This window comes from Peromyscus leucopus, chromosome 16_21 (assembly GCF_004664715.2).
Source record: "Peromyscus leucopus breed LL Stock chromosome 16_21, UCI_PerLeu_2.1, whole genome shotgun sequence".
Lineage (NCBI taxonomy): Eukaryota > Metazoa > Chordata > Mammalia > Rodentia > Cricetidae > Peromyscus > Peromyscus leucopus.
Window position 1 is genome coordinate 36,525,267 of NC_051084.1, and position 18,670 is coordinate 36,543,936.

The 18,670-nt window shown below is 52.4% G+C and overlaps 1 protein-coding gene across 13 annotated transcripts in view; it reads right to left on the reverse strand.

The window, feature by feature from the left end:
- The window catches only part of Col13a1 (collagen type XIII alpha 1 chain), a 151,433-nt gene that overhangs the window by 25,547 nt on the left and 107,216 nt on the right, over nt 1–18,670 (reverse strand). For 11 of the 13 annotated variants that reach the window (XM_037199539.1, XM_037199535.1, XM_037199541.1 and 8 more), the window contains 14 exons: nt 17,281–17,334; nt 15,249–15,335; nt 14,660–14,713; nt 13,533–13,577; nt 13,129–13,197; nt 11,807–11,830; nt 10,313–10,375; nt 9,379–9,423; nt 8,967–9,110; nt 8,286–8,384; nt 6,632–6,676; nt 4,103–4,144; nt 3,094–3,120; nt 2,639–2,719 (listed from right to left, as the gene is read on the reverse strand). In XM_037199539.1, the coding sequence (XP_037055434.1) occupies nt 2,639–2,719; nt 3,094–3,120; nt 4,103–4,144; nt 6,632–6,676; nt 8,286–8,384; nt 8,967–9,110; nt 9,379–9,423; nt 10,313–10,375; nt 11,807–11,830; nt 13,129–13,197; nt 13,533–13,577; nt 14,660–14,713; nt 15,249–15,335; nt 17,281–17,334 (879 nt within the window). The remainder of the gene's footprint in view (nt 1–2,638; nt 2,720–3,093; nt 3,121–4,102; nt 4,145–6,631; nt 6,677–8,285; nt 8,385–8,966; nt 9,111–9,378; nt 9,424–10,312; nt 10,376–11,806; nt 11,831–13,128; nt 13,198–13,532; nt 13,578–14,659; nt 14,714–15,248; nt 15,336–17,280; nt 17,335–18,670) is intronic. The other 2 variants (XM_037199537.1, XM_037199540.1) reach the window with 2 other exon arrangements.

An 18,670-nucleotide genomic window follows, 5' to 3' on the forward strand; every position in this document is an offset into this window, starting at 1 on the left:
TACACATTTGTGGTAAATGGGTCCCTGAAGGTGAGATGCTACTCAGCCAGGGTGCCCTGTGACCTCATTACTCCCTGCTGACCGATGGACAATGACTTGGTGGGAAGGGGGCCTCTGCATTAGTGCCAGGTTCTGAAGTGGTCTCTGGGGTTGGCAGGACGGGACACCCTAGCCAGCAAGCACGGAGTTCTTGAAAACTGCTTCTAACTGAGACTCAGAAATGAGCCTCAGTCTCAGGGTAGATGAGGGGAGAGACCAGAATTTGGAGCGTAAGGGGCTGGTCCTCGAAAGGGTATTGGGTAGGATGAGGCTGCAAAGCTGTGTTTTGAGTGTTGAGACTACCAGTTCTGGGACTGACTTTGACCCCGAGCTAGAGCTGAGGTTCCCAACTCTGGCTGCACATACAGTGTCTCTCCTGCGGTTTTATTTACAATACAGCTATTCAGGTTCTATGCTGACCAAGTCGCATAGCCCTTCCAGCAGAAGACTCCAGTGTACTGGCATCACTGGGAGCTAAATGGAAGCGGGGAGCCAGCGGGATAGATCTGGAGAGACTGCTACCTGCCACCACATAGCTGCTGACACCCAGGTGCAGCCTAGAAGCAGCCTGGAGCATCCACGGGATTTGCAGATGCAATGCCATCACCAAGTGCTCTCGAGGTGGTTGGGTCAGAGGGCATGGACCAAAGCACTCAGACCCATGGTGAGCCACTAGCATCCTCCTTCCAGGGCTATAAATGCTATTGGTCTATTGCTCAGAATATTTACGGAGCAACTGCCTATAAGATGTCAGGCATCGGGCTGAAAGATTCAAACGTGCCGAGCTCTCCTCCCTCCAAAGCCAATATCACCTGAGCGAGGAGACCCTTCTCCCTAGGCAGGGCCGCAAGATCTCCAGGGCACTGCAGTCATTTCCACTCCCTACTGCCTAACCTGAAGTCCTTGTGAACAGCAGTCTGTGATGGAGCGTGTTTGTTTTTGTAGGTGTGAGCATGCAGACATGCATGTAGGTGAGGGCATATGGTAGGTCAGAGGACAACCTCCCAGGTCATTCCTTCATCACCTTCCTCCTTTTGTTGGAGACGGGCTTTCTCATTGGCCAGGAAGTTCTCTACAGAGCCCAGGCTAGCTGGCCGTGGGCTTCCAGGGATCGGCAGTCTTACCATTGCTAGAGATTACCGGCACACACCGCTGCTGCCCAGTTTCTTTTTCAGGTTTTTTTTTTTTTTTTTTTTTTTTTTTGAGACAGGGTTTCTCTGTGAAGCCCTGGCTGCCCTGGAACTCGCTCTGTAGACCAGGCTGGCCTTGAACTCAGATCCACCTACCTCTGCCTCCCTGCTAGGATTAAAGGCTTAACATGGGTCCCAGGGATCTGAACAGGGGGGCCTCACGTTTGCACTTGACGGAGTCATCGCCCCGGGCCTTCTTTCAAGCTAAGGAAAGGATTTCTTTGTACATGCCTCTACCAGAAACTGTTGGAGACACAAACCCGGGAGGGCTTCCCTGTCACTCATCTGGTACTGTCTTTGTTTACGTCACCTGTTGGGTTGCTGGGTTATTGGCCTGGGCACCCCTAACTGAAGCCTCTCATGTTCATCGGGGTTGTTGGCGCTTATGAAGGTGAACAACAGGTGATCTGTGGCTGACGGGGTCAGGAAGGTGCTTCCTTGTGTACGTAAGCCATTCCAGACACGGCTTCCGAGAGGGCCAGCATCTGCTAAAGTCATCACTTTCTTGTGGTCTGTCAAGTCAATCAGCTCCTTAGCTCTTCCTACGCTCGCTAGTTGCACCAGCAAGAGGGAAGCCGTCCCTGACTGCATTGGCTTCCCATGGTTCCTCTGCTGTTTACAGCTACCTGGGGCTAGGGACTGGCTTGGAGCTGGAGACAGCGGAAGCCCCCCTAAGCTTCAATGGGTGAGCAGCCTTGGGTCCAGTCTTGCCACCAGCTCCATCTGTGACCTCAAGTGACCCTCCGTAAAATGACAAGACGGTTTGCTGAAGTCTCTCTTAACTCTTGAAAAGCAGACTCAGACCGTGACACAGGAAGAGCCAGCAGGCCACTGGGAGGGTGGGAGAGAGGCTCACGATGCCTGGGCTGTACCTCTCGGCACGCAGAATCCTGGAGGCCGTCCCCAGAGGCTGATGAGGGAGCCCTCCAGCTCTGGAAGGCTGAGAGCCCAGGCTGTGGGAGCAGTCTTAGCCTGCTGGGATCACAGAGCTGGCTTCATACATGCCTGCGTGCTGTGACTAGCACATAGCAGAAGAGAGCTGGGGTCTCCTTTGGGGTTGTTTGGGGAAGATGACCATTGCTGTAGTTCCCCAAGTTTTCCATGCTTACCCCCTCAGGGCACACCTTGATGGCTTCAAGTCAGGCCCCAGAGGGCTTGAGGCTGACCTCAGGCCTTTCTGGTTCTCCATCAGGTTGTTCCTTAGGTATGGACCCTACCTCAGTGAGCTTCACATTGTTCCAGCACTAAGACTAGGCCTGGGAAAGATGCTGAGGGCCTGGATTCCTCCCCAACTATGACAGGGAAGAACCCAGCACACTGGGATGCTCAGAACTTTGGGTGCAGAAGCCTGGGGGAAGGGCTACCCAGGGCAGCTCCTCCCAGAAGCCTTATGGCTCCCAGGTACTTACAGGCAATCCCAGAGGCCCTCGGTCTCCCTTTTCTCCCTGGGACCCCTTCTCTCCTTTGGTGCCATCCAGGCCTGCTTCCCCCTGCAGGAAAAGGAGAGATGGTAGAAAACAGTGAAGGGGTCTGCCCGAGACAGCCCAGTCCTGTGCCCTGAGGTCTTAGAGGCTGGGAGCGGCAGTCTCGCCATACTTTAGGTTGAGGGAAAGGTCTGGAGAGACGTGGCAAGAGTTTGATCATTTGCTAAGCAAGTCACTCCGTGGAGCTCAGGAGGTGGATGGGGAAATTCACATCCCAAAGCAGGCCAGGCGTCAGCGGTGGACGTTATAGGGACTATAGGACTTCATTCTGCCCTGGTGGCCTGGCTGCGCCTAGTGGGTGGTGCCATTTAGGGAGATGGAGCAGCTAGGTCTCAGAAGCGTGTCCCAGCCACAGCATCTGTCACATGACCTTTTCTTACCTTTGGTCCAGGAACACCTTGGAGGCCCTGCATTTGGGATCAGAACAAGAAGCATTAGAACCACATGTGTAGGGGCTGGAGAGATGGCTCAGTGATTAAGAGCACTGGCTGCTCCCCCAGAGGTCCTGAGTTCAATTCTTCCAACCATCTATAATGGGATCTGATGCCCTCTTTTGTCATGCAGGCAGACATGCAAATAGAGCGCTCATATGCATAAATACATAAATCTTTTTTTTAAAGAACCACATATGTAGGTGACCCCAGGAGGGCAAGGGTTTGGGGTATATAGTCTCAGGTCCTGGCTCTTGAGAGGTAGAGGGAATGTGAGGGCCCTGTAAGCATGGAGCTTCCTGGGGTGGAGTCAGAACCATCTGCCCAGCCAGGGGCTGATACACAATCTCTCTGTGGTCTCCCACAGCTGGCTCGGAGTCTCACGAAGGGCCGAGGGGGCAGCAGTGGAAACAGAGGGAATTGAAGGATATGAAACACTTAGTGTGTGGGACATGGGAACGTCCACTAAACGGTGTCGACTATCAGTATTGTTGCTAGTACAATGGATGACCCAGAAGGTCAGGGGCATCGTGGAACGTGAAGAGACACAGAGCAACGCCTGCTCATTTGAGGTGTTTGGGGACCCTCTGTTTGCATCCAACTGGGCTGGTTTTAATGGGTCACTTTCTTAAAAGGTCATCTTTTTGCTCTCTGGAAGGAGGAGAGGGCAAGACCAGACATCTGATAGAAAAGGGTGAGACAAATGTTGGCAGAGCAATGGCAGAGCAGGCCTGTGGCAACCATGCCAGTCCACCAGGCAGTGCCAGGGCTCCTTGGCATGTGTCGCCGGGATGGCATGTTTAAGACGGGAGGGAAGCTGGATGAGGAGGGTTTGTGGAAGTGAGAAGTTCTCCTGGGGAGGACCCAAGGCTGAAGCTGAGCTCAGGGATGGCCAAGGGAGGGGATACCATAGGTCCAACCACAATGGCTGAAATGCTACCGAGTCCTTGACACTCACCGGAGGTCCTGGAGGCCCCTCTGGCCCTGGCGGCCCGGGAACCTGTAATCCAAAAAGGAAGCTCTGTTATGTTCTGTTATGGTCCTGATCCAGCTAAGTTCACGAGAGAATAGGAATGCCCCTGAAGGGTAGGCCAATACATAGCCTCCCTAAAGGAGACTTAGGTCAGGAATTCAGGGTGAACTGTTAGCCTCACACAGTGTTGGCCGAAAAACATTTTCAGGAAACCTCTCCAGAACACCTGCTCCTCCTGGGTGCCCTGAAACACTGCTTAGCTAGCAGTGGATTCCTACCATGTTGTACATGGCAATCACTGCCCAGGAAAAGAATGAGAGCCCTGCCCTCTAGGAGGGGCGTGGCCTCCAGTCTGCCCAGACTCCACCCCCTGCTGTCTTCAACTCTGGCCTCTGGATTCGTGTGTTACCCAGACCTCTTAAAAAAGTGGGTTGGAGCTTATGGGAATGGAGACTGGTTATCTGAAGCCAGGGGAGGCTGAGATGTCCCTGAAGAATATTCTTCAAGACTAGCTCCACCCCAGATTTGTAAAGGGTAGGCCAGAAAACGGTTCTTTTGAGAGCAGATGCAGCAAGAGAGATTCAGGCTGGACAGGAAAACACCAGTGTCCCTTGAATCATGGTGTTTCTGCTCAATGACTACCTCCTTGTAGGGAACACAGTCTCTGAAAGGTTTCCCGTGCTTGGCTCGATGGTTAGCTTTGTCAACTTGACACAACCCAGAAGAGTCTCAGGGATTATTCACTTCGGGGTGACCCGTGGCCATGTCTGTGGTACACTAGTAAGTTAAGTGATGTGGAAAGAGCCAGCCCACTGTGGGCAGCGCATTCCCTAGGCTGGAGGAATGCCTGAACTGTGTGAGTGGAGAAATGAAGCCCAGTAAGTGAGCATGCATTCATGGCTCTCTGTTCTTGACTGTGGATGTGACGTGACCACAGCTGACTCAAGCTCCCACCACCCTGACTTCCCTGAAGTAATGGACTATAGCCGGGACTGTCAGCTAAGCTGAACCCTTTCTCTCCCCAAGTTGCTTTTTTTTGTCAGAGTATTTTATCACAACAGCAGAAATGAAACTGGGGCCCTCGGATGGGGCTGTAGCTTAGTGGTGAGAGCATTTGGCTAGCATGCGTGAAAGTTCTAGACACAACCCAACCCCCCCCATACACACACTTATTATAAATAAATAATGTATGGATCTGATTATAAGAGTACTTGTAGAAACCCAAACCCCACTGAGAATGGTGATGCACTCTGGAGGCAGAGGCAGGCAGATCTCTGTGAGTTCAAGGCCAGCTTGATCTACAGAGTGAGTTCCAGGACAGCCAGGGCTACACAGAGAACCGTGCCTTGAAAAACCAAACGAACCAAACAAACAAACAAAAAAGTGTTTAAAAGCGACACAGACTTATTAAATATTTTATAAATGAAAGAGAATCGAAAGGAAGAAAATAATATATGGCTGTCGTATAAGTTGAGAGGGACTGCTAATAGTTTGTCCAACTTTCTCCTGCCTTTTTGGAAATATTAGCCATAGCTGAATACATTTATGTGCTTACAATGGTACATAAATATAATTTTGTTTTCTAGTCTTTTATAGTTGATGTGAAATTGAATTTTCTATCTTTGGGTGTGTTCCCCCATCAGCCCCCTTCCTTGATAACACACTGGCCCTTGGGTCGGAGAGCAAGTGTCTACTGGGACAGTTGGGCCGGGAATGGCGCTTGGCATAAGGATGCCCTCAGCCATGGACAAAGCCAGGACTGCTGGCTTATTAGCCTAAGGATTTCAATCCCTTCCTTCTTGTTAGGAGCACTGTCTGTTTTCAGTTTTGACTTGGAATACTTCCGGAAGGAACGTTTGTGTCCCAGAACTTAGGACTGCTTCTTTAGGGTGCGATCCATTCCTAAATAAGGAATAGTGGTAGAATACTGGGGTCTGTTTCACTAAATTCAGATGGGGCTGGTGACATTAAAGGGTGACAGGCTAGGGGACCTTGTGGGGGACCATGACGTTTGGTGGTCTCTCGCTTTCCTCTGGGGTAACTGCCCAGGCCTTCCTGCCAAACTCCCTCCCATCTCCAGGATCTCTGCTGCTTTCCCTGTACAGCTATGCATGGCGCTCTGCATCCTCCACAAAGCCTGTTTCCAGGCTGACTTCTCGCTCCTCACCCTTCCTCTCCGCCTCCCAGAGAATCTCGCCTCTCTGGAAAGCATCCCTCTGACACTTTGTGACCAAATCCTACTTGGCCGTTCAGAACTTGCCCAAAAAGCTCAACCTCTGGCACAGCCAGGCAGTTCTATTTATTCTTATGCCCATTATAGTCTTAGGATGTTCTCTGAGCGCTGTAGGAACTGTTCAGTGTGTGACCAGGGCAGCCTGGGGGCTCAGCACCTGACAGTTGCCCAGCTTCCGGCCTTGCCCAGTCAGAGATGCTCAGCAACTTGGAGAAAACCTGGTATTTCTAGTGAGGCCCTTGTCAGGTGATCACACGGAAGGAAGAGCAGGATGGACCTACCTCCACTCCTGGGTCACCTTTCTCCCCAGCTTCTCCTTTCTCTCCCTGTGGGCACAAAGACATCCCAGTGTGAGAGCTGGTAGCCAGGAGTTTGGCCACAGGGCCACCCTCACATCTGTGATAAGCTACAAGGACCAGGCTGCTCCTGGAGAGGCTGTATAGGTAGTCAGCCTACAGGACAGTAGACCACGATGGCCCCGTGACAACCATCTTCAAGGAGCTGAGACTCCAGTGGCGGGAGAAGGGCAAGTCCTGGGTACGCTTCTTGCAGCAGACAGGCTGCAGGGTGGAACTGTGACTTCTTTTTCTTTTTCTTTTTCTTTTTTTTTTTTTTGGTTTTTTGAGACAGGGTTTCTCTGTGTAGTTTTGCGCCTTTCCTGGAACTCACTTTGGAGACCAGGCTGGCCTCGAACTCACAGAGATCCGCCTGGCTCTGCCTCCCAAGTCCTGGGATTAAAGACGTGTGCCACCACCGCCCGGCCTTGTTTTTCAGTATTGGAAGAGGGACTATGATGCCTGCCACTCTTATGACTATTTTATACACCATCACATACATGTGTTATACATAGGAAAATGTAATACATGCCAAGACATGTTATAACTATATACATACATGTAGACACATACACACACATGGTTCCATCTTAATAGTTCTAGATTCTAGAAAAAAAATCCTCTCAATGACTTTCAAGAAATAAGCTATTGTGAGGTGAACTGTCCACCATACGGAGGACCATGTGACCAGGAATTGTAGGTGGCATGCAGGAGCCGGGGGATTCAATTCTACTATGGCAAGGGACCAGATCTTGCCAACAGATAGTGGCTTGGAAGAAGACCACAGGCTACAGGTAAGAACACAGATGGCCACTGATTTGACTGCAGCCTTGGAGACCCTGGTTGGGGAACCCAATGACGACAGGCCTTGGCTCCTGAGCCGCAGAATGGACATAATGACAAAGGTGTGTCATTTTAAGCTGCTGTTGGTGATGACTTATGGAACACAGATAGAAAGTGGATATAGCTCAGATCCCAGAGCCTCGGGGGAGCCAGTGGGGGTGGTGGACAAGGAAGAGACCATACCAAGCCCAGGAGCTCAGCTTCCATCTTGGAGGTGGGCACGCTGAGGAGCTATGTGTCACCTACTGCTGGGTAGACATTCACTATCAGGGTCCACTGAGTCACATTTGACCTCTGAGGGTCTCTGACTTTTTTGTGGGTGTTGGTGTGTGGGTGTATGAGGCAGGACGTCAACCTCAAATGTCCCCCAAGTGCCTGCCTTGTTTGCTTGTTCACTTTCTCTCCCCCGACTTTTTGGTGGACCTGGGGCTCACTAATTAAGCTAGGCTGGCTGGCCTGCACACCCCAGGGACCTGCCTGTCTCGTTCTAGTTCTAAGAGGGGAATTCCAAGTCTGAGTCCGGCGCCCTTCGGCTAAGCAGCCACTGAAGACAGAAGCTACCACACTGTGTACTGAAGAAGCTAGGACTCTGGACCCCAGCAGGACTCCAAGCCAGCACTGACAGGCCCAGGCTAATCCAGCCTGGCATGATGCCAGGCACTCTCAGGCTGTTGACCCCAGCGAGGAGCCTCTTGCTCTTATGCCCTCATCTGCAGCTGCCTGTGGACACCCTTGACATCCGGTCCTCTCGCCTTACTGTGAATCCCGGGAGCCCGATGGGCCCAGGCAATCCTGTCGCTCCGGGCTTCCCTTGGTCACCTGGTTCTCCTTTCTCCCCAGTTGGGCCGTCTAGACCCTACAGATCGACAAAGATCTCTGTCAGTGAAGCTCAGAGTCGTCATGCTGAGCAAACGTGCCCATCTATGGCATGCATACATGCGAGACTCCCTTCCTCCCAGGGTAGGGCCATTTCACGGATGGTACTGTCCAGGCCCAGAGAAAGCTCCTTAGCTAAGTCAGCAGCCTAGCTGGACTGGGCAGGGGGCGCCTTTTCCATTCATGCAAACTCTTCTGATGTAGGGTTTCCACATGCTTCTGGAGGAGTAGGCTCACAGCCCTGACTCTGTCTTTTTTCAACATTCCATGGGGCGGGGGGGGGGGGGGATCCAGGAAAGGCATTGTTATTCCCATCTTAGAGGTGGGAAACTGAGGCTCTGCAAGGCTCAGTGACTTCCCTAAGGACACAGGAGAGGTTGGCACAGGACTCGAGTCTCCTGAGTGGGGACACTACAGGATACCAGCCTTCATAAAGTGAGTGGCATGGCAGGCAGCAGCTGGTAAACCTTGGTTCTCTGAACTCGGGAGCTGCTGGCAGCATGCAGAGCCCATGTCAGGATGGAGGTGGTGCATGCAGGGTGCCAGCTGCCCAGACACTTACCTGGGGGCCTGCTTCTCCTGTCTCCCCTTTCTCCCCGGGGATCCCTGGGGGTCCGGCCTCTCCCTTCAATCCCGGAGGCCCATCCTTTCCTGGGGGCCCTTGGGGGCCAGGGGGTCCCATATCTCCTGGTTTTCCCCGAGGTCCCTATAGAGATATTAATGGCACTTCTTAGGGATATTGATGGAGAAAAGATTAGGAGGAGAGATCAGAAAAGGCTTGGTGGCCAAAGGCTGGGCTCACTGGATGGGAGCTGATAAAGAGATCCCCAGGCTGACTCTGCCAGGGTACAGCTGGGACCCCTCTTTCTGGCCCTCCTTACTTTCCCTGGCTGGGCCTGCTCCTGAGCCCTCCTGCCCACACTCCCTGGGTGAGAACCACTTGCAGAATCCTTGCTGTAGACAATGCTGTTTACCTTGTCCCCGTCGTGTCCTGGAGGGCCTGGCAGTCCAATCTCCCCCTGCAGCAGGGGCAACAGAAATGGTTGAAAGGCAGAGATGCCAATGCCCACCTCCTTGGTACCCTGCCCCTGACCCCATAGCTTCTGGAAGGCACACCTTTGGTTGCCTTGGCATCACGGGTCAGGATCCCAAAGTACGGTGGTGAGGGGAGCTGGGCATCCTGTGACCCATGTTTTAGCCACAGTCTCACAGGGCTGTCCCTGAGGGCTCTGAACACCCCACAACTCCTGGTCACCTTAGCCCAACCCTCCTGTCCTCACTGCCTACAAGGAACTTCACGGCCATCTCAGACCCTTCCTAATTTGGGTTATGAAGTGGGGGGAGGGTGTAGTAACATGATGTAGGAAGGAGCAGAGGAGAGAGGCATTTAATTCTGCCGGATGGGTCTGGAGTGACTTCCTGGAGAAGGCTACCTGGAGGAGGGCAGGCTCTCAGAGGCAGAGAACACACAAGGTTTCTTCTAGAAAAGCGGAGGAAAGGGTGGGTGGAGGGCAAGAACAATGGCAAAGGCGCCGAGGGAGGGAGGTTGGGAGTTGGAAGTGGGCAACCTGGGTCTGGTGGCTGAGACCAGGGGTGTGTTCTTCCAGATCCCACTGTATCTGAGGGGTTCTCTGAAGCACAAGACCAAAGACTAACTATCTGGGAAGAATGGCAGAGCTCGAGGCTGGGACTGAGGAGGGGACGGGAGTGGGTGGTAGGACCTAAGGTGCACAGAGGGATGACAGGTAGGCGTGGGGGTCCTGGGAAGATGAAGGGGGTCACAGGGCACAGGGAGGCCCCACGGCGATGTGCTCAGAAGGTGTCATCCGCTCGGCATTTTAAACACTCCACTCTGTACCCCCACCTCCCCAGCCCCCACTCCCCACCCACCACCAGGGCAAGTCTCACCCTTTGGCCTGGAGTCCCAGGAGGTCCGGGCGGGCCTGTTTGTCCAGGAAGACCAGGAGGACCCTAGGAAGGAAAGGTAGAATTTTCTAGTAGGAGGGATGACTGTCACCAGAGGGCTGTATGTGGGGCTGGTTTACAGGGATCGTTCACTTTCCAACATAACATTTCCTCAGGGGTGTGTGTGTGTGTGTGTGTGTGTGTGTGTGTGTGTGTGTACATATACTCACACATGCACACACAAGCTACACCATGAATATGGAGGTCAGGGGACAACTTTGTGGAACTGGTTCTCTTTTTTTCTATGGATGAAATTCAGGTCGCCAGGAATGCACAGGAAACACCTTTACCTGCTGAGCCATCTCCCTGGCCCAACACTTAGCTTTTTGTGTGGGTTCTGGAGATCAAACTGGGGTCCTCGTGTTCAAAAGTCCAACAAGCATGCTACCAACAGAGCTACCGGCACCACCTCTAATGGACTTTTAAAATCATACTCATTTTTTTAGAAAAAAAAATTATTCCTATTTTATTTACATTGATATTTTACCTGCATGTATGTCTGTGTGAGGATATCAGATCTTAGAGTTACAGACAGTTCTGAGTTGCCATGTGGGTGCAGGGAATTGAACCCGGGTCCTCTGGAAGAGCAGTCAGTGCTCTTAGCCACTGAACCATCTCCCCAACCTTAAAATCACATATTTTAATGTTCTCAAATGAAGTTCATTGGTTCTAGAACCTTGTGGTTTGTACCCGTGTCCAGGGATGAGGTATTCCTGGAAATGGAGTTTGTTTGACACAAGGTCTTGTAGGTGGCTCCAGCTGGGCCAGAACTCACTACAGAGACCAGGCTGGCCTTGAACTTGGGGTGACCCTCCTGCCTCTGCCTCCTGAGTCCTTGGACTATAGGTGCAGGCCACCTTGCCTGTCACCCTGCTGTATACAGTTCCCAAACATTAGAGGAACAGAGACTCCCACGGCTCCAGGACTTCGGGGCCCTCTCCTCTCCACCCACCGTGGAGGTTGAAGTTGGTGACGGTGACAGTTGTCCTAACTACCAATGTTTCCTTCGAGCCTGCCACTGGTCAGCACACGTGCAGACGCCAGCATGGAATTCCAGGGGTTTTCCAGGCACAGAAACTGAGATTGCCTAGACAGCTGCTACTCATTTTTCAGGAGAAAGAGAAAGAGAGAGAGAGAGAGAGAGAGAGAGAGAGAGAGAGAGAGAGAGAGAGAGAGAGACTGTGCCCCTGGAGATGCTGTAAATACCGCCCAGAGTTCACACTGTGCCTGTATGAACCACCGGGTAGATGAGGAACTGTCACCACCAACAGCCCTGATACAGGGGCACACAGCTCCTGCCCTGGCCAGGCTCTGTGCACCCTCTGCCTGGCATGGCCCAGGAGCTCAGCTCATGCCTTCTGGGGGTTAGAAATCTAGACTCTGCTCTCTATGCCCAGTCCAGTGCCTGAGGGAAAACCAGGGAGGGGTGTAACTTACCATCAAGGCCAGTGTCCTGATCTCCTGAAAAAACAGCACAGTACAATTAGCTGGAGGGCACGTGTCCCCCTGCCAGGTCCCCTCTGCAGTCACGTCCCTCTGCAGGGACGGGCTGGAGGAAGACCTCACAGATTGGCTCTCAGCCCTGTATCACCCCCACACCTCCCAGAGGCTTGTCATCTGGATAGGGGACATCTAGATGGGGCCTCTCAAAAGCCTAATGCTATCCTAGGTGGACTAGACCTGCTTACTACTGTGGGGTGCAATCTCTTAACCCTAGGCAAGAAGGACACATCACCCCTTTTCTTCCTGATCCCTGCAGGGGATTTCCCTGTTCTTTCTTTTTCTCCCAGAACCCAGAGCAGAGGCTGGCAAAGCGCATCCTTAAAGCTCAGCAGGCAGATGACCCCTTGGTCCTAACAAAGGCTCCCACACCTCCATACACCTCACACCTCCTCACAGCTTTACACACCTCCACTCAGCTCTACACACCCCCTCACAGCTTCACACACACACCTCACAGTTCCTCACAGCTCCACATATGTCTACATAGCTTCACACACCTCCACACAGCTCCTCACAGCTCCACACAGCTCCACACACCACACAGCTCCACACACCTCTACATAGCTTCACACAGCTCCACACTTCCACACACCTCCACATAGCTTCACACACCACACAGCTTCACACACCTCCACACACGTTCGCACAGCTCCATACACTTCCACACAGCTCCACATAGCTTCACACACCTCCACACAGCTTCCCACGCCTCCACACAGCTTCCCACACCTCCACATACACCCACAGACTTCATACAGCTCCGCATGCCTCTCTACAGTTTCATACACCTAGGCTGTTTGAAGGGGCAATTCTTAATCTGGTGTAGTTTTGCCCCAAGGGGAACTCTGGGACTGCCCGGTCCTGATTAAAGATGGGGTGCTGCCAGTCTAGTGGACTGAGATGTGCTAAAAACCCTTCCACACGCGGGGGCGGCTTTTCCACTTCCCACCACATGATCCAGCCATGAATAACTGTGCCAAGATGGAGGCATCTATTTAAAAGATGGGGGCTCATGAACTTGAAACAGGATGAAACTGATGGAAAACTGATGTTTTCAGGGAGGTGGAGGCAGCTCCCACCAGGCGAAGGGGGTGCCCAGGAGTCATGTGCCCCCAGAGCACGTGATAATTGGCACTTGATGGGAACCAGGGTACTCCCAATGGCTCTTGGCTTGGCCAGAGCCAAGTATTTCCTAGCTGGGCGAAGAGCTCCGCCAGGACTTGGGATCTCCAGCCTCTGGAGTGGGACCCACTCACCTGAAGTGCCTCGCTGATGTTTCCATTATAATCTACCATCTCTCCCTTGCCGGGTTCACCCTTGGAGCCCTGAAAGACAGAGGAGCTCTCAGCCAGAGCCTGGGACAGGAGGGGCCCGAGGGCCTGTAGCCGATGGTGGCGGTCCCTGTACCTGCCTGGACACAGGGTGGCGTAGAGCATCCAGGACTGTCTGTCAGGCTGCTCGAGGTTTGTGAGTCAAACAAGCAGCGTGTGCTTGAGCATTCGAGACCAGACAGGCCCAGTGGTGCATGGGTATAATCACCATGGCTGGGCAGATCTCCCTCCTAGGGCCAGCAGCGCACCGTTCCCTTCCCACCTCTCCAAGAGCTCGGGGTCAAGTCCCTCCATGCTACAACTCCAGGTGACAGGCGGACAGGACATACCTTGGGGCCAGCTGGTCCCGGCTCCCCAGCTGCTCCTGGCTGTCCCTGTTACATGACAAATGAGTGAAATGGTTGACAGGGCTGAATGTGAGAACACCTGATGACCACAGGTGAGCCACCCTTAGCTCATTCACCTTGGCTCAAGCCAACAGGACAGACCTCCCTGTATGTTTCCGTGCAGGCTCCGCCCACTTCCAGAAACTTCCCTAATACCTGCCCACACTTTCTTCCTCTGAGTTTGAGTTCCTCAGGGCCCTATTCCCTTTGAGCTTAATGATACCCCTTCCTTTCTGTCCTAGGTTAGTCGTTAGTGACTTTTTTCTGTCCCTTTGGCTACCTTTCCTCGGGTCCCTAAACCAGTCACAACCTTGGCAGGAGGTATCCAGCCCTTCGCTTCTCCTGGTTTCCATTCCGCACTGGTTGCAAGGGCTCGTTGCCTGGTGTTCAACGATGGCCTCAGTGAGCCCATGCGATCTTTTTAGGGCCCACTGGGACAGGGGGAACCACAGGGTGAAACAGATTTCCAGGGATGTCAGGAGGGAACAGCCAGAGGGATATTGATGTCCTAGAGTGGGTCAGGGGCTGCTCTAGCTGGAAATAGGACCAGGTGACATGGAATAGATGGGACAATGGTGTCTAGTGAAGGATAAATCACACATCTAATTTTTCCGGGGTAATGTGAATTTTGAAGACGCAACGAAGTTAAAGAAAAATTGAATGCTTTATCAACTCAACTCGGATGACCCTGCCACTGCCCCTCTGAGGAACTGCCCTCTGTGCCCCGCCCACCTCAGCATTTTGGTTATCATGTGCCTGTGGAAGAGGCAGGGAGTGGACAGAAAAGCGTTCTCCGTGTAGATCTGTGGTGTGGGGAGTGACTGTGAGCCAGGGTTCAGACTCATTTGCCAGCTAAAGTGTCCCGTTCTCCAGGCAGGCTTTTGCATGCCTGTGGTCTCAGCAGATGCTTCTCCGAGGTTCAAGTCAAAAGAAGGAATCAGGAGTCAAAGCTGGCTAGCTCGGGGTCAGCACTGGGGTCCAGTCAGGCTCGGGATGACTGGTCTCCTGAGCTGTGTTCGAACACCCCGAACCACCCTCATCCTGCTGCTCCTGACTGTGGGGGACTCTACCTTGTCTCCTTGCAGTCCTGGGGGCCCAGCCTGGCCATCGACACCAGCTTCTCCCTGGGAAGAAGAGAGAGGAGGTGAGGGCGCTCAGGGCAGCTGAGGCAGAGTCAGGAGTCTGTTGGAAAGACGCACTATACCAGGTCCTGCCTGCCTGGGCAACAGAAGGGGACATGAAGGCCCTGGGAATTGGGGTAGAGATCCCCCACGCGTCCTGGATGGGCGGTGTGGGTTGAGGTGTGAAGGCAGAGCCCTGGAACGTGGACCAGAGTTAGCAAATACAGCTCTCTAACTCTCCTTCCCTAGATCAGAAGACATAGACATGGTGGCCAGGCATCCTCAAGTCCCCATTGAGACCCAAGCTGTGGCAACCTCATGACCTATGACCCCAGGCCTGAGAGCATGGGGGGGGGGGTTGCTGCTGCCTCTGGCAAAGCCGCAGCTCCTGCTGAGTTAGGCTGCAGCCATTTTTCTAGGATGCAGGGAAGGCAGCAACCAGCCATGTTCGACACCTTGCACTCTCGGAGCTGTCCATCTGCCCAGGCCTCTTTGGGGCTCCACGTCTCTGTTGACACAGATGCCAGCCAAGACTCACCTTTGGCCCCGGGGGCCCAGGGAGCCCTGGGGGGCCGGGTTCCCCCTTGCCTCCTCCAAGGGCATTGCCTGCATCGCCTTTTTCTCCCTGGGGAGGGAAAGCAGAGTTATATCACTGGCTCTCCACTCGGGAGGAGGTGACTGATGGACTCCTGTCCAAGGACGAAGAGCAGCCGACAGGACAATCCTGAGGCCAGGCCGGCTGCAGAAAGGCCACCCAAGGGCTTGGGGTTTCTGGGTCAGCCCTGCCACCCGTGGGACCGATCTTTCAGAATTCCTGCTTCTGAAAATGGTCTGTCAGATACTCTAGGCTTGTAGCCAATTTGAATGCACCAACAATGCTGAGAAACATTAGGTGACTGTCCAGGCTGCCAGCTGTCTTGGTCTACTCTTACAAGATTCCCGAAAGTTGCTTGCATCCATCTACCATTTCTCAGGTACCATTATGTTCCTTCTCAGGTCTTTGATGTGGTTAAAGACTAGATAGTTGTAATTTCCTCAGTTATGATAAAAGATAAGTTAGATATAACTTATCTTTAAACTTAAGCTTAAACTCACAAATATAAGATAGATAGGATATCTTCTTTAATATTGTAACTGTAATTCTTGCTTGATAATTGTTTTGTTATATGTAATTTCCTCAGTTATGATAAAAGATAAGTTAGATATAACTTATCTTTAAATTTTAAGCTTAAACTCACAAATATAAGATAGATAGGACATCTTCTTTAATATTGTAACTGTAATTCTTGCATGATAATTGTTTTGTTATATGTAATTTTACATGTTAAAGTTAAAACCTTCCTTTTTAAAAAAAGAAGAAAAGGGCAAGTGCTGTGGATATCACTCTATATAAATAAAACACTGATGGCCAGTGACCAGACAGGAAGTATAGGCGGGACAAGGAGAGAGGAGAATTGGGGAAACAGGAAGGAGAGACACTGCAGCCACCACCAGGACAAGCAGCATGTAAAGACCCCGGTAAGCCACCAGCCACGTGGCAAGGTATAGATTTATAGAAATGGGTTAATTTAAGATAAAAGAACAGTTAGCAAGAAGCCTGCCACAGCCATACAGTTTATAAATAATATAAGCGTCTGAGTGATTATTTTATACTTGGATTGTGGGACTGCGGGGCTTGGTGGAACCTGGAGAGAAGCCCTCCAGCAACAGACCGACATATTGGTGATTGAGGCTGGGGAGGGGGGCGAACCATGGGGGGTGGGGAGGAGGCACATTACACTGGGGACTTGTGCAGTGAGTGCTCCTGGGTGGGTTGGGAACACGCAGTGTGACAGAAAGCTTTGTCTGCCTCTTCAGTCTGGCATGCTCAGAGCCCTTGATCCTGACTCTGCTGGGGGCCTCTCTTACGGAGCTCTCTCCAGACATACTGGACCTCAAGTCTTTTTTAAAATGACCTACTTTTAAAAATAACTTTAAGGAACCTAAGCAGGGATGCCTCACAAGCTCAAGGATGAGAATCTGGATTCCCAGCACCCCCTGCCTCTACCCCTACAGTGAAAAGCCGGGTGTGGTACCAAGTGCTTATAACACCCCCCGTGCTGGGGAGGCAGAGGAAGGCAGATCCCAGAGGTTCACTAGCCAGCCAGTCTAGCTTAATTGTCAAGCGGGGGCAGGGGGGGGACATAGAAGTACACTTTCTCAAAAAACACAGTAGACCGCTCCTGAGGAAGGACAACCAGGCTAACCTCGGGCCTCCATATGAATGCACACACGTGTGCACCACGCGCAGGGGCACACACAGGCGCACACGCCTGCTTACAAATGCACGAATAACTGATTTAAACGGCTTCAAATAAGCTGACTTTCAGAGCCTACACCAAGACATCCAAGCAGGGGCATAGCTCCTGAATTCTTCGAATTTGTGCGTTCTTGGGCCCTCTTGTGGGACCCACACCTCCATCTGACTGTACCCCACTGCTTTCCCCAAGTCTGGGAATGGACAGGGCCAGGAGGAGAGCAAGGCTTGCAGAGAACCCACCATCCACCACCGAAAATGTGTACCCACCTACCTTCTGCCCCGAGAGGCCGGAGAGCCCAGGGGGACCTGAAGCCCCCTTCTCACCCTGGAGAGAGAGAGAGAGAGAGAGAGAGAGAGAGAGAGAGAGAGAGAGAGAGAGAGAGAGAGAGATTAAGAACGGCTTCTTCAGGATGTCTGGCTCTTTTGTTGCTGTTTTGTTTTTTTTTCAAGACAGGGTTTCTCTGTGTAACAGCTCCGGCTGTCCTGGATCTCGCTTTGTAGACCAGGCTGGCTTCGTACTCACAGAGATCCTCCTGCCTATGCCTCCCTGTGGTTCCCCTGGCTTTTGTTTATCAGCCCCTCCTTGGGCCTCTGCTTCCTCTTGGACCTCCGTCCTGACTTATTCTTTCCTGAGGGACTTCACACGGGCAATGGCTGACATCCCTGCTCTGTTCCCATGTGAGCCTGGCTCTTAGAATTCTCAGGATGGAGAAGAAACCCTGGCCACAGTCCACAGTTGAGTCTCTCTCTCCAGAGAGCCCTTGGAAGCAGGGAGGAGGGCAGTTTGGAAAGCGGGGGCTTGGGAATTCTTTCTCCCTTGTATCCACTCTGCTCTTCTTCATGTCTTTATGTCTGCCCTCTTCCCCCTCCCACCCCCTCCACCACACTGGCCCGTGCCTTTTCTGTCTGCCTCCTCCTGCCTCTAAGACAGAATCCAAACACCAGAATGTCCTTTGTGAGAAGTTTGTGTCATGGGCCAAATTTGTGTTCCACCAAAGTTCGGTGTTGAAGCCCTAACCTCTGGTACTTCAGAAAGTGACCCTTTTTGGAAATAGGGTCAATCAAGATCCGTTAAGACCGAATATGAAGATCACGCTGGAGTAGACAGAACCCAGTGTTCCCATGACATTATAGGATGGGGAAGTCTGGAGACAGACACACAGACACAGACCCACAGATGCTATGTGAAAATGGAAGTATATGAGTTGAGACTTCTGCAAGCTGAGGGGACATTAAAATTGTCGTAAACCACTTGAAAGGAAAAGCCTTCAGAGTGCACACCCCTCCTACCCACTGCCTTTGGGCTTCTGGCCTCTAGGGCCGTGAGAGGATGTAAGTCTTGCTGGCTAATACATTTGGTCTGTGGATCACTGAGGCAGTATTTCCCTGCTCAGGCTCTGCCCAACGCTGCAGAACTCAGCTATCTGTCCCCACGGCACAAATCCTGTCAGGTTGCTGGACTCCAAGCCTCATTTATTAGGCGGAGCCAGCCTACCCCAAGAGATAGGTGACTTTGGACTGTCCCTTACTGAGCTAATGGCACAGCCAGTCTCCCCCAGGTCTCCCATGGTCCACCTTTTGGGGTACAGTCTTCACTTTGCCTCTACAGTGTCTGTATAAGTCAGCACGGTGTCATAACAAAATACTGTGCCTGGGTGGCT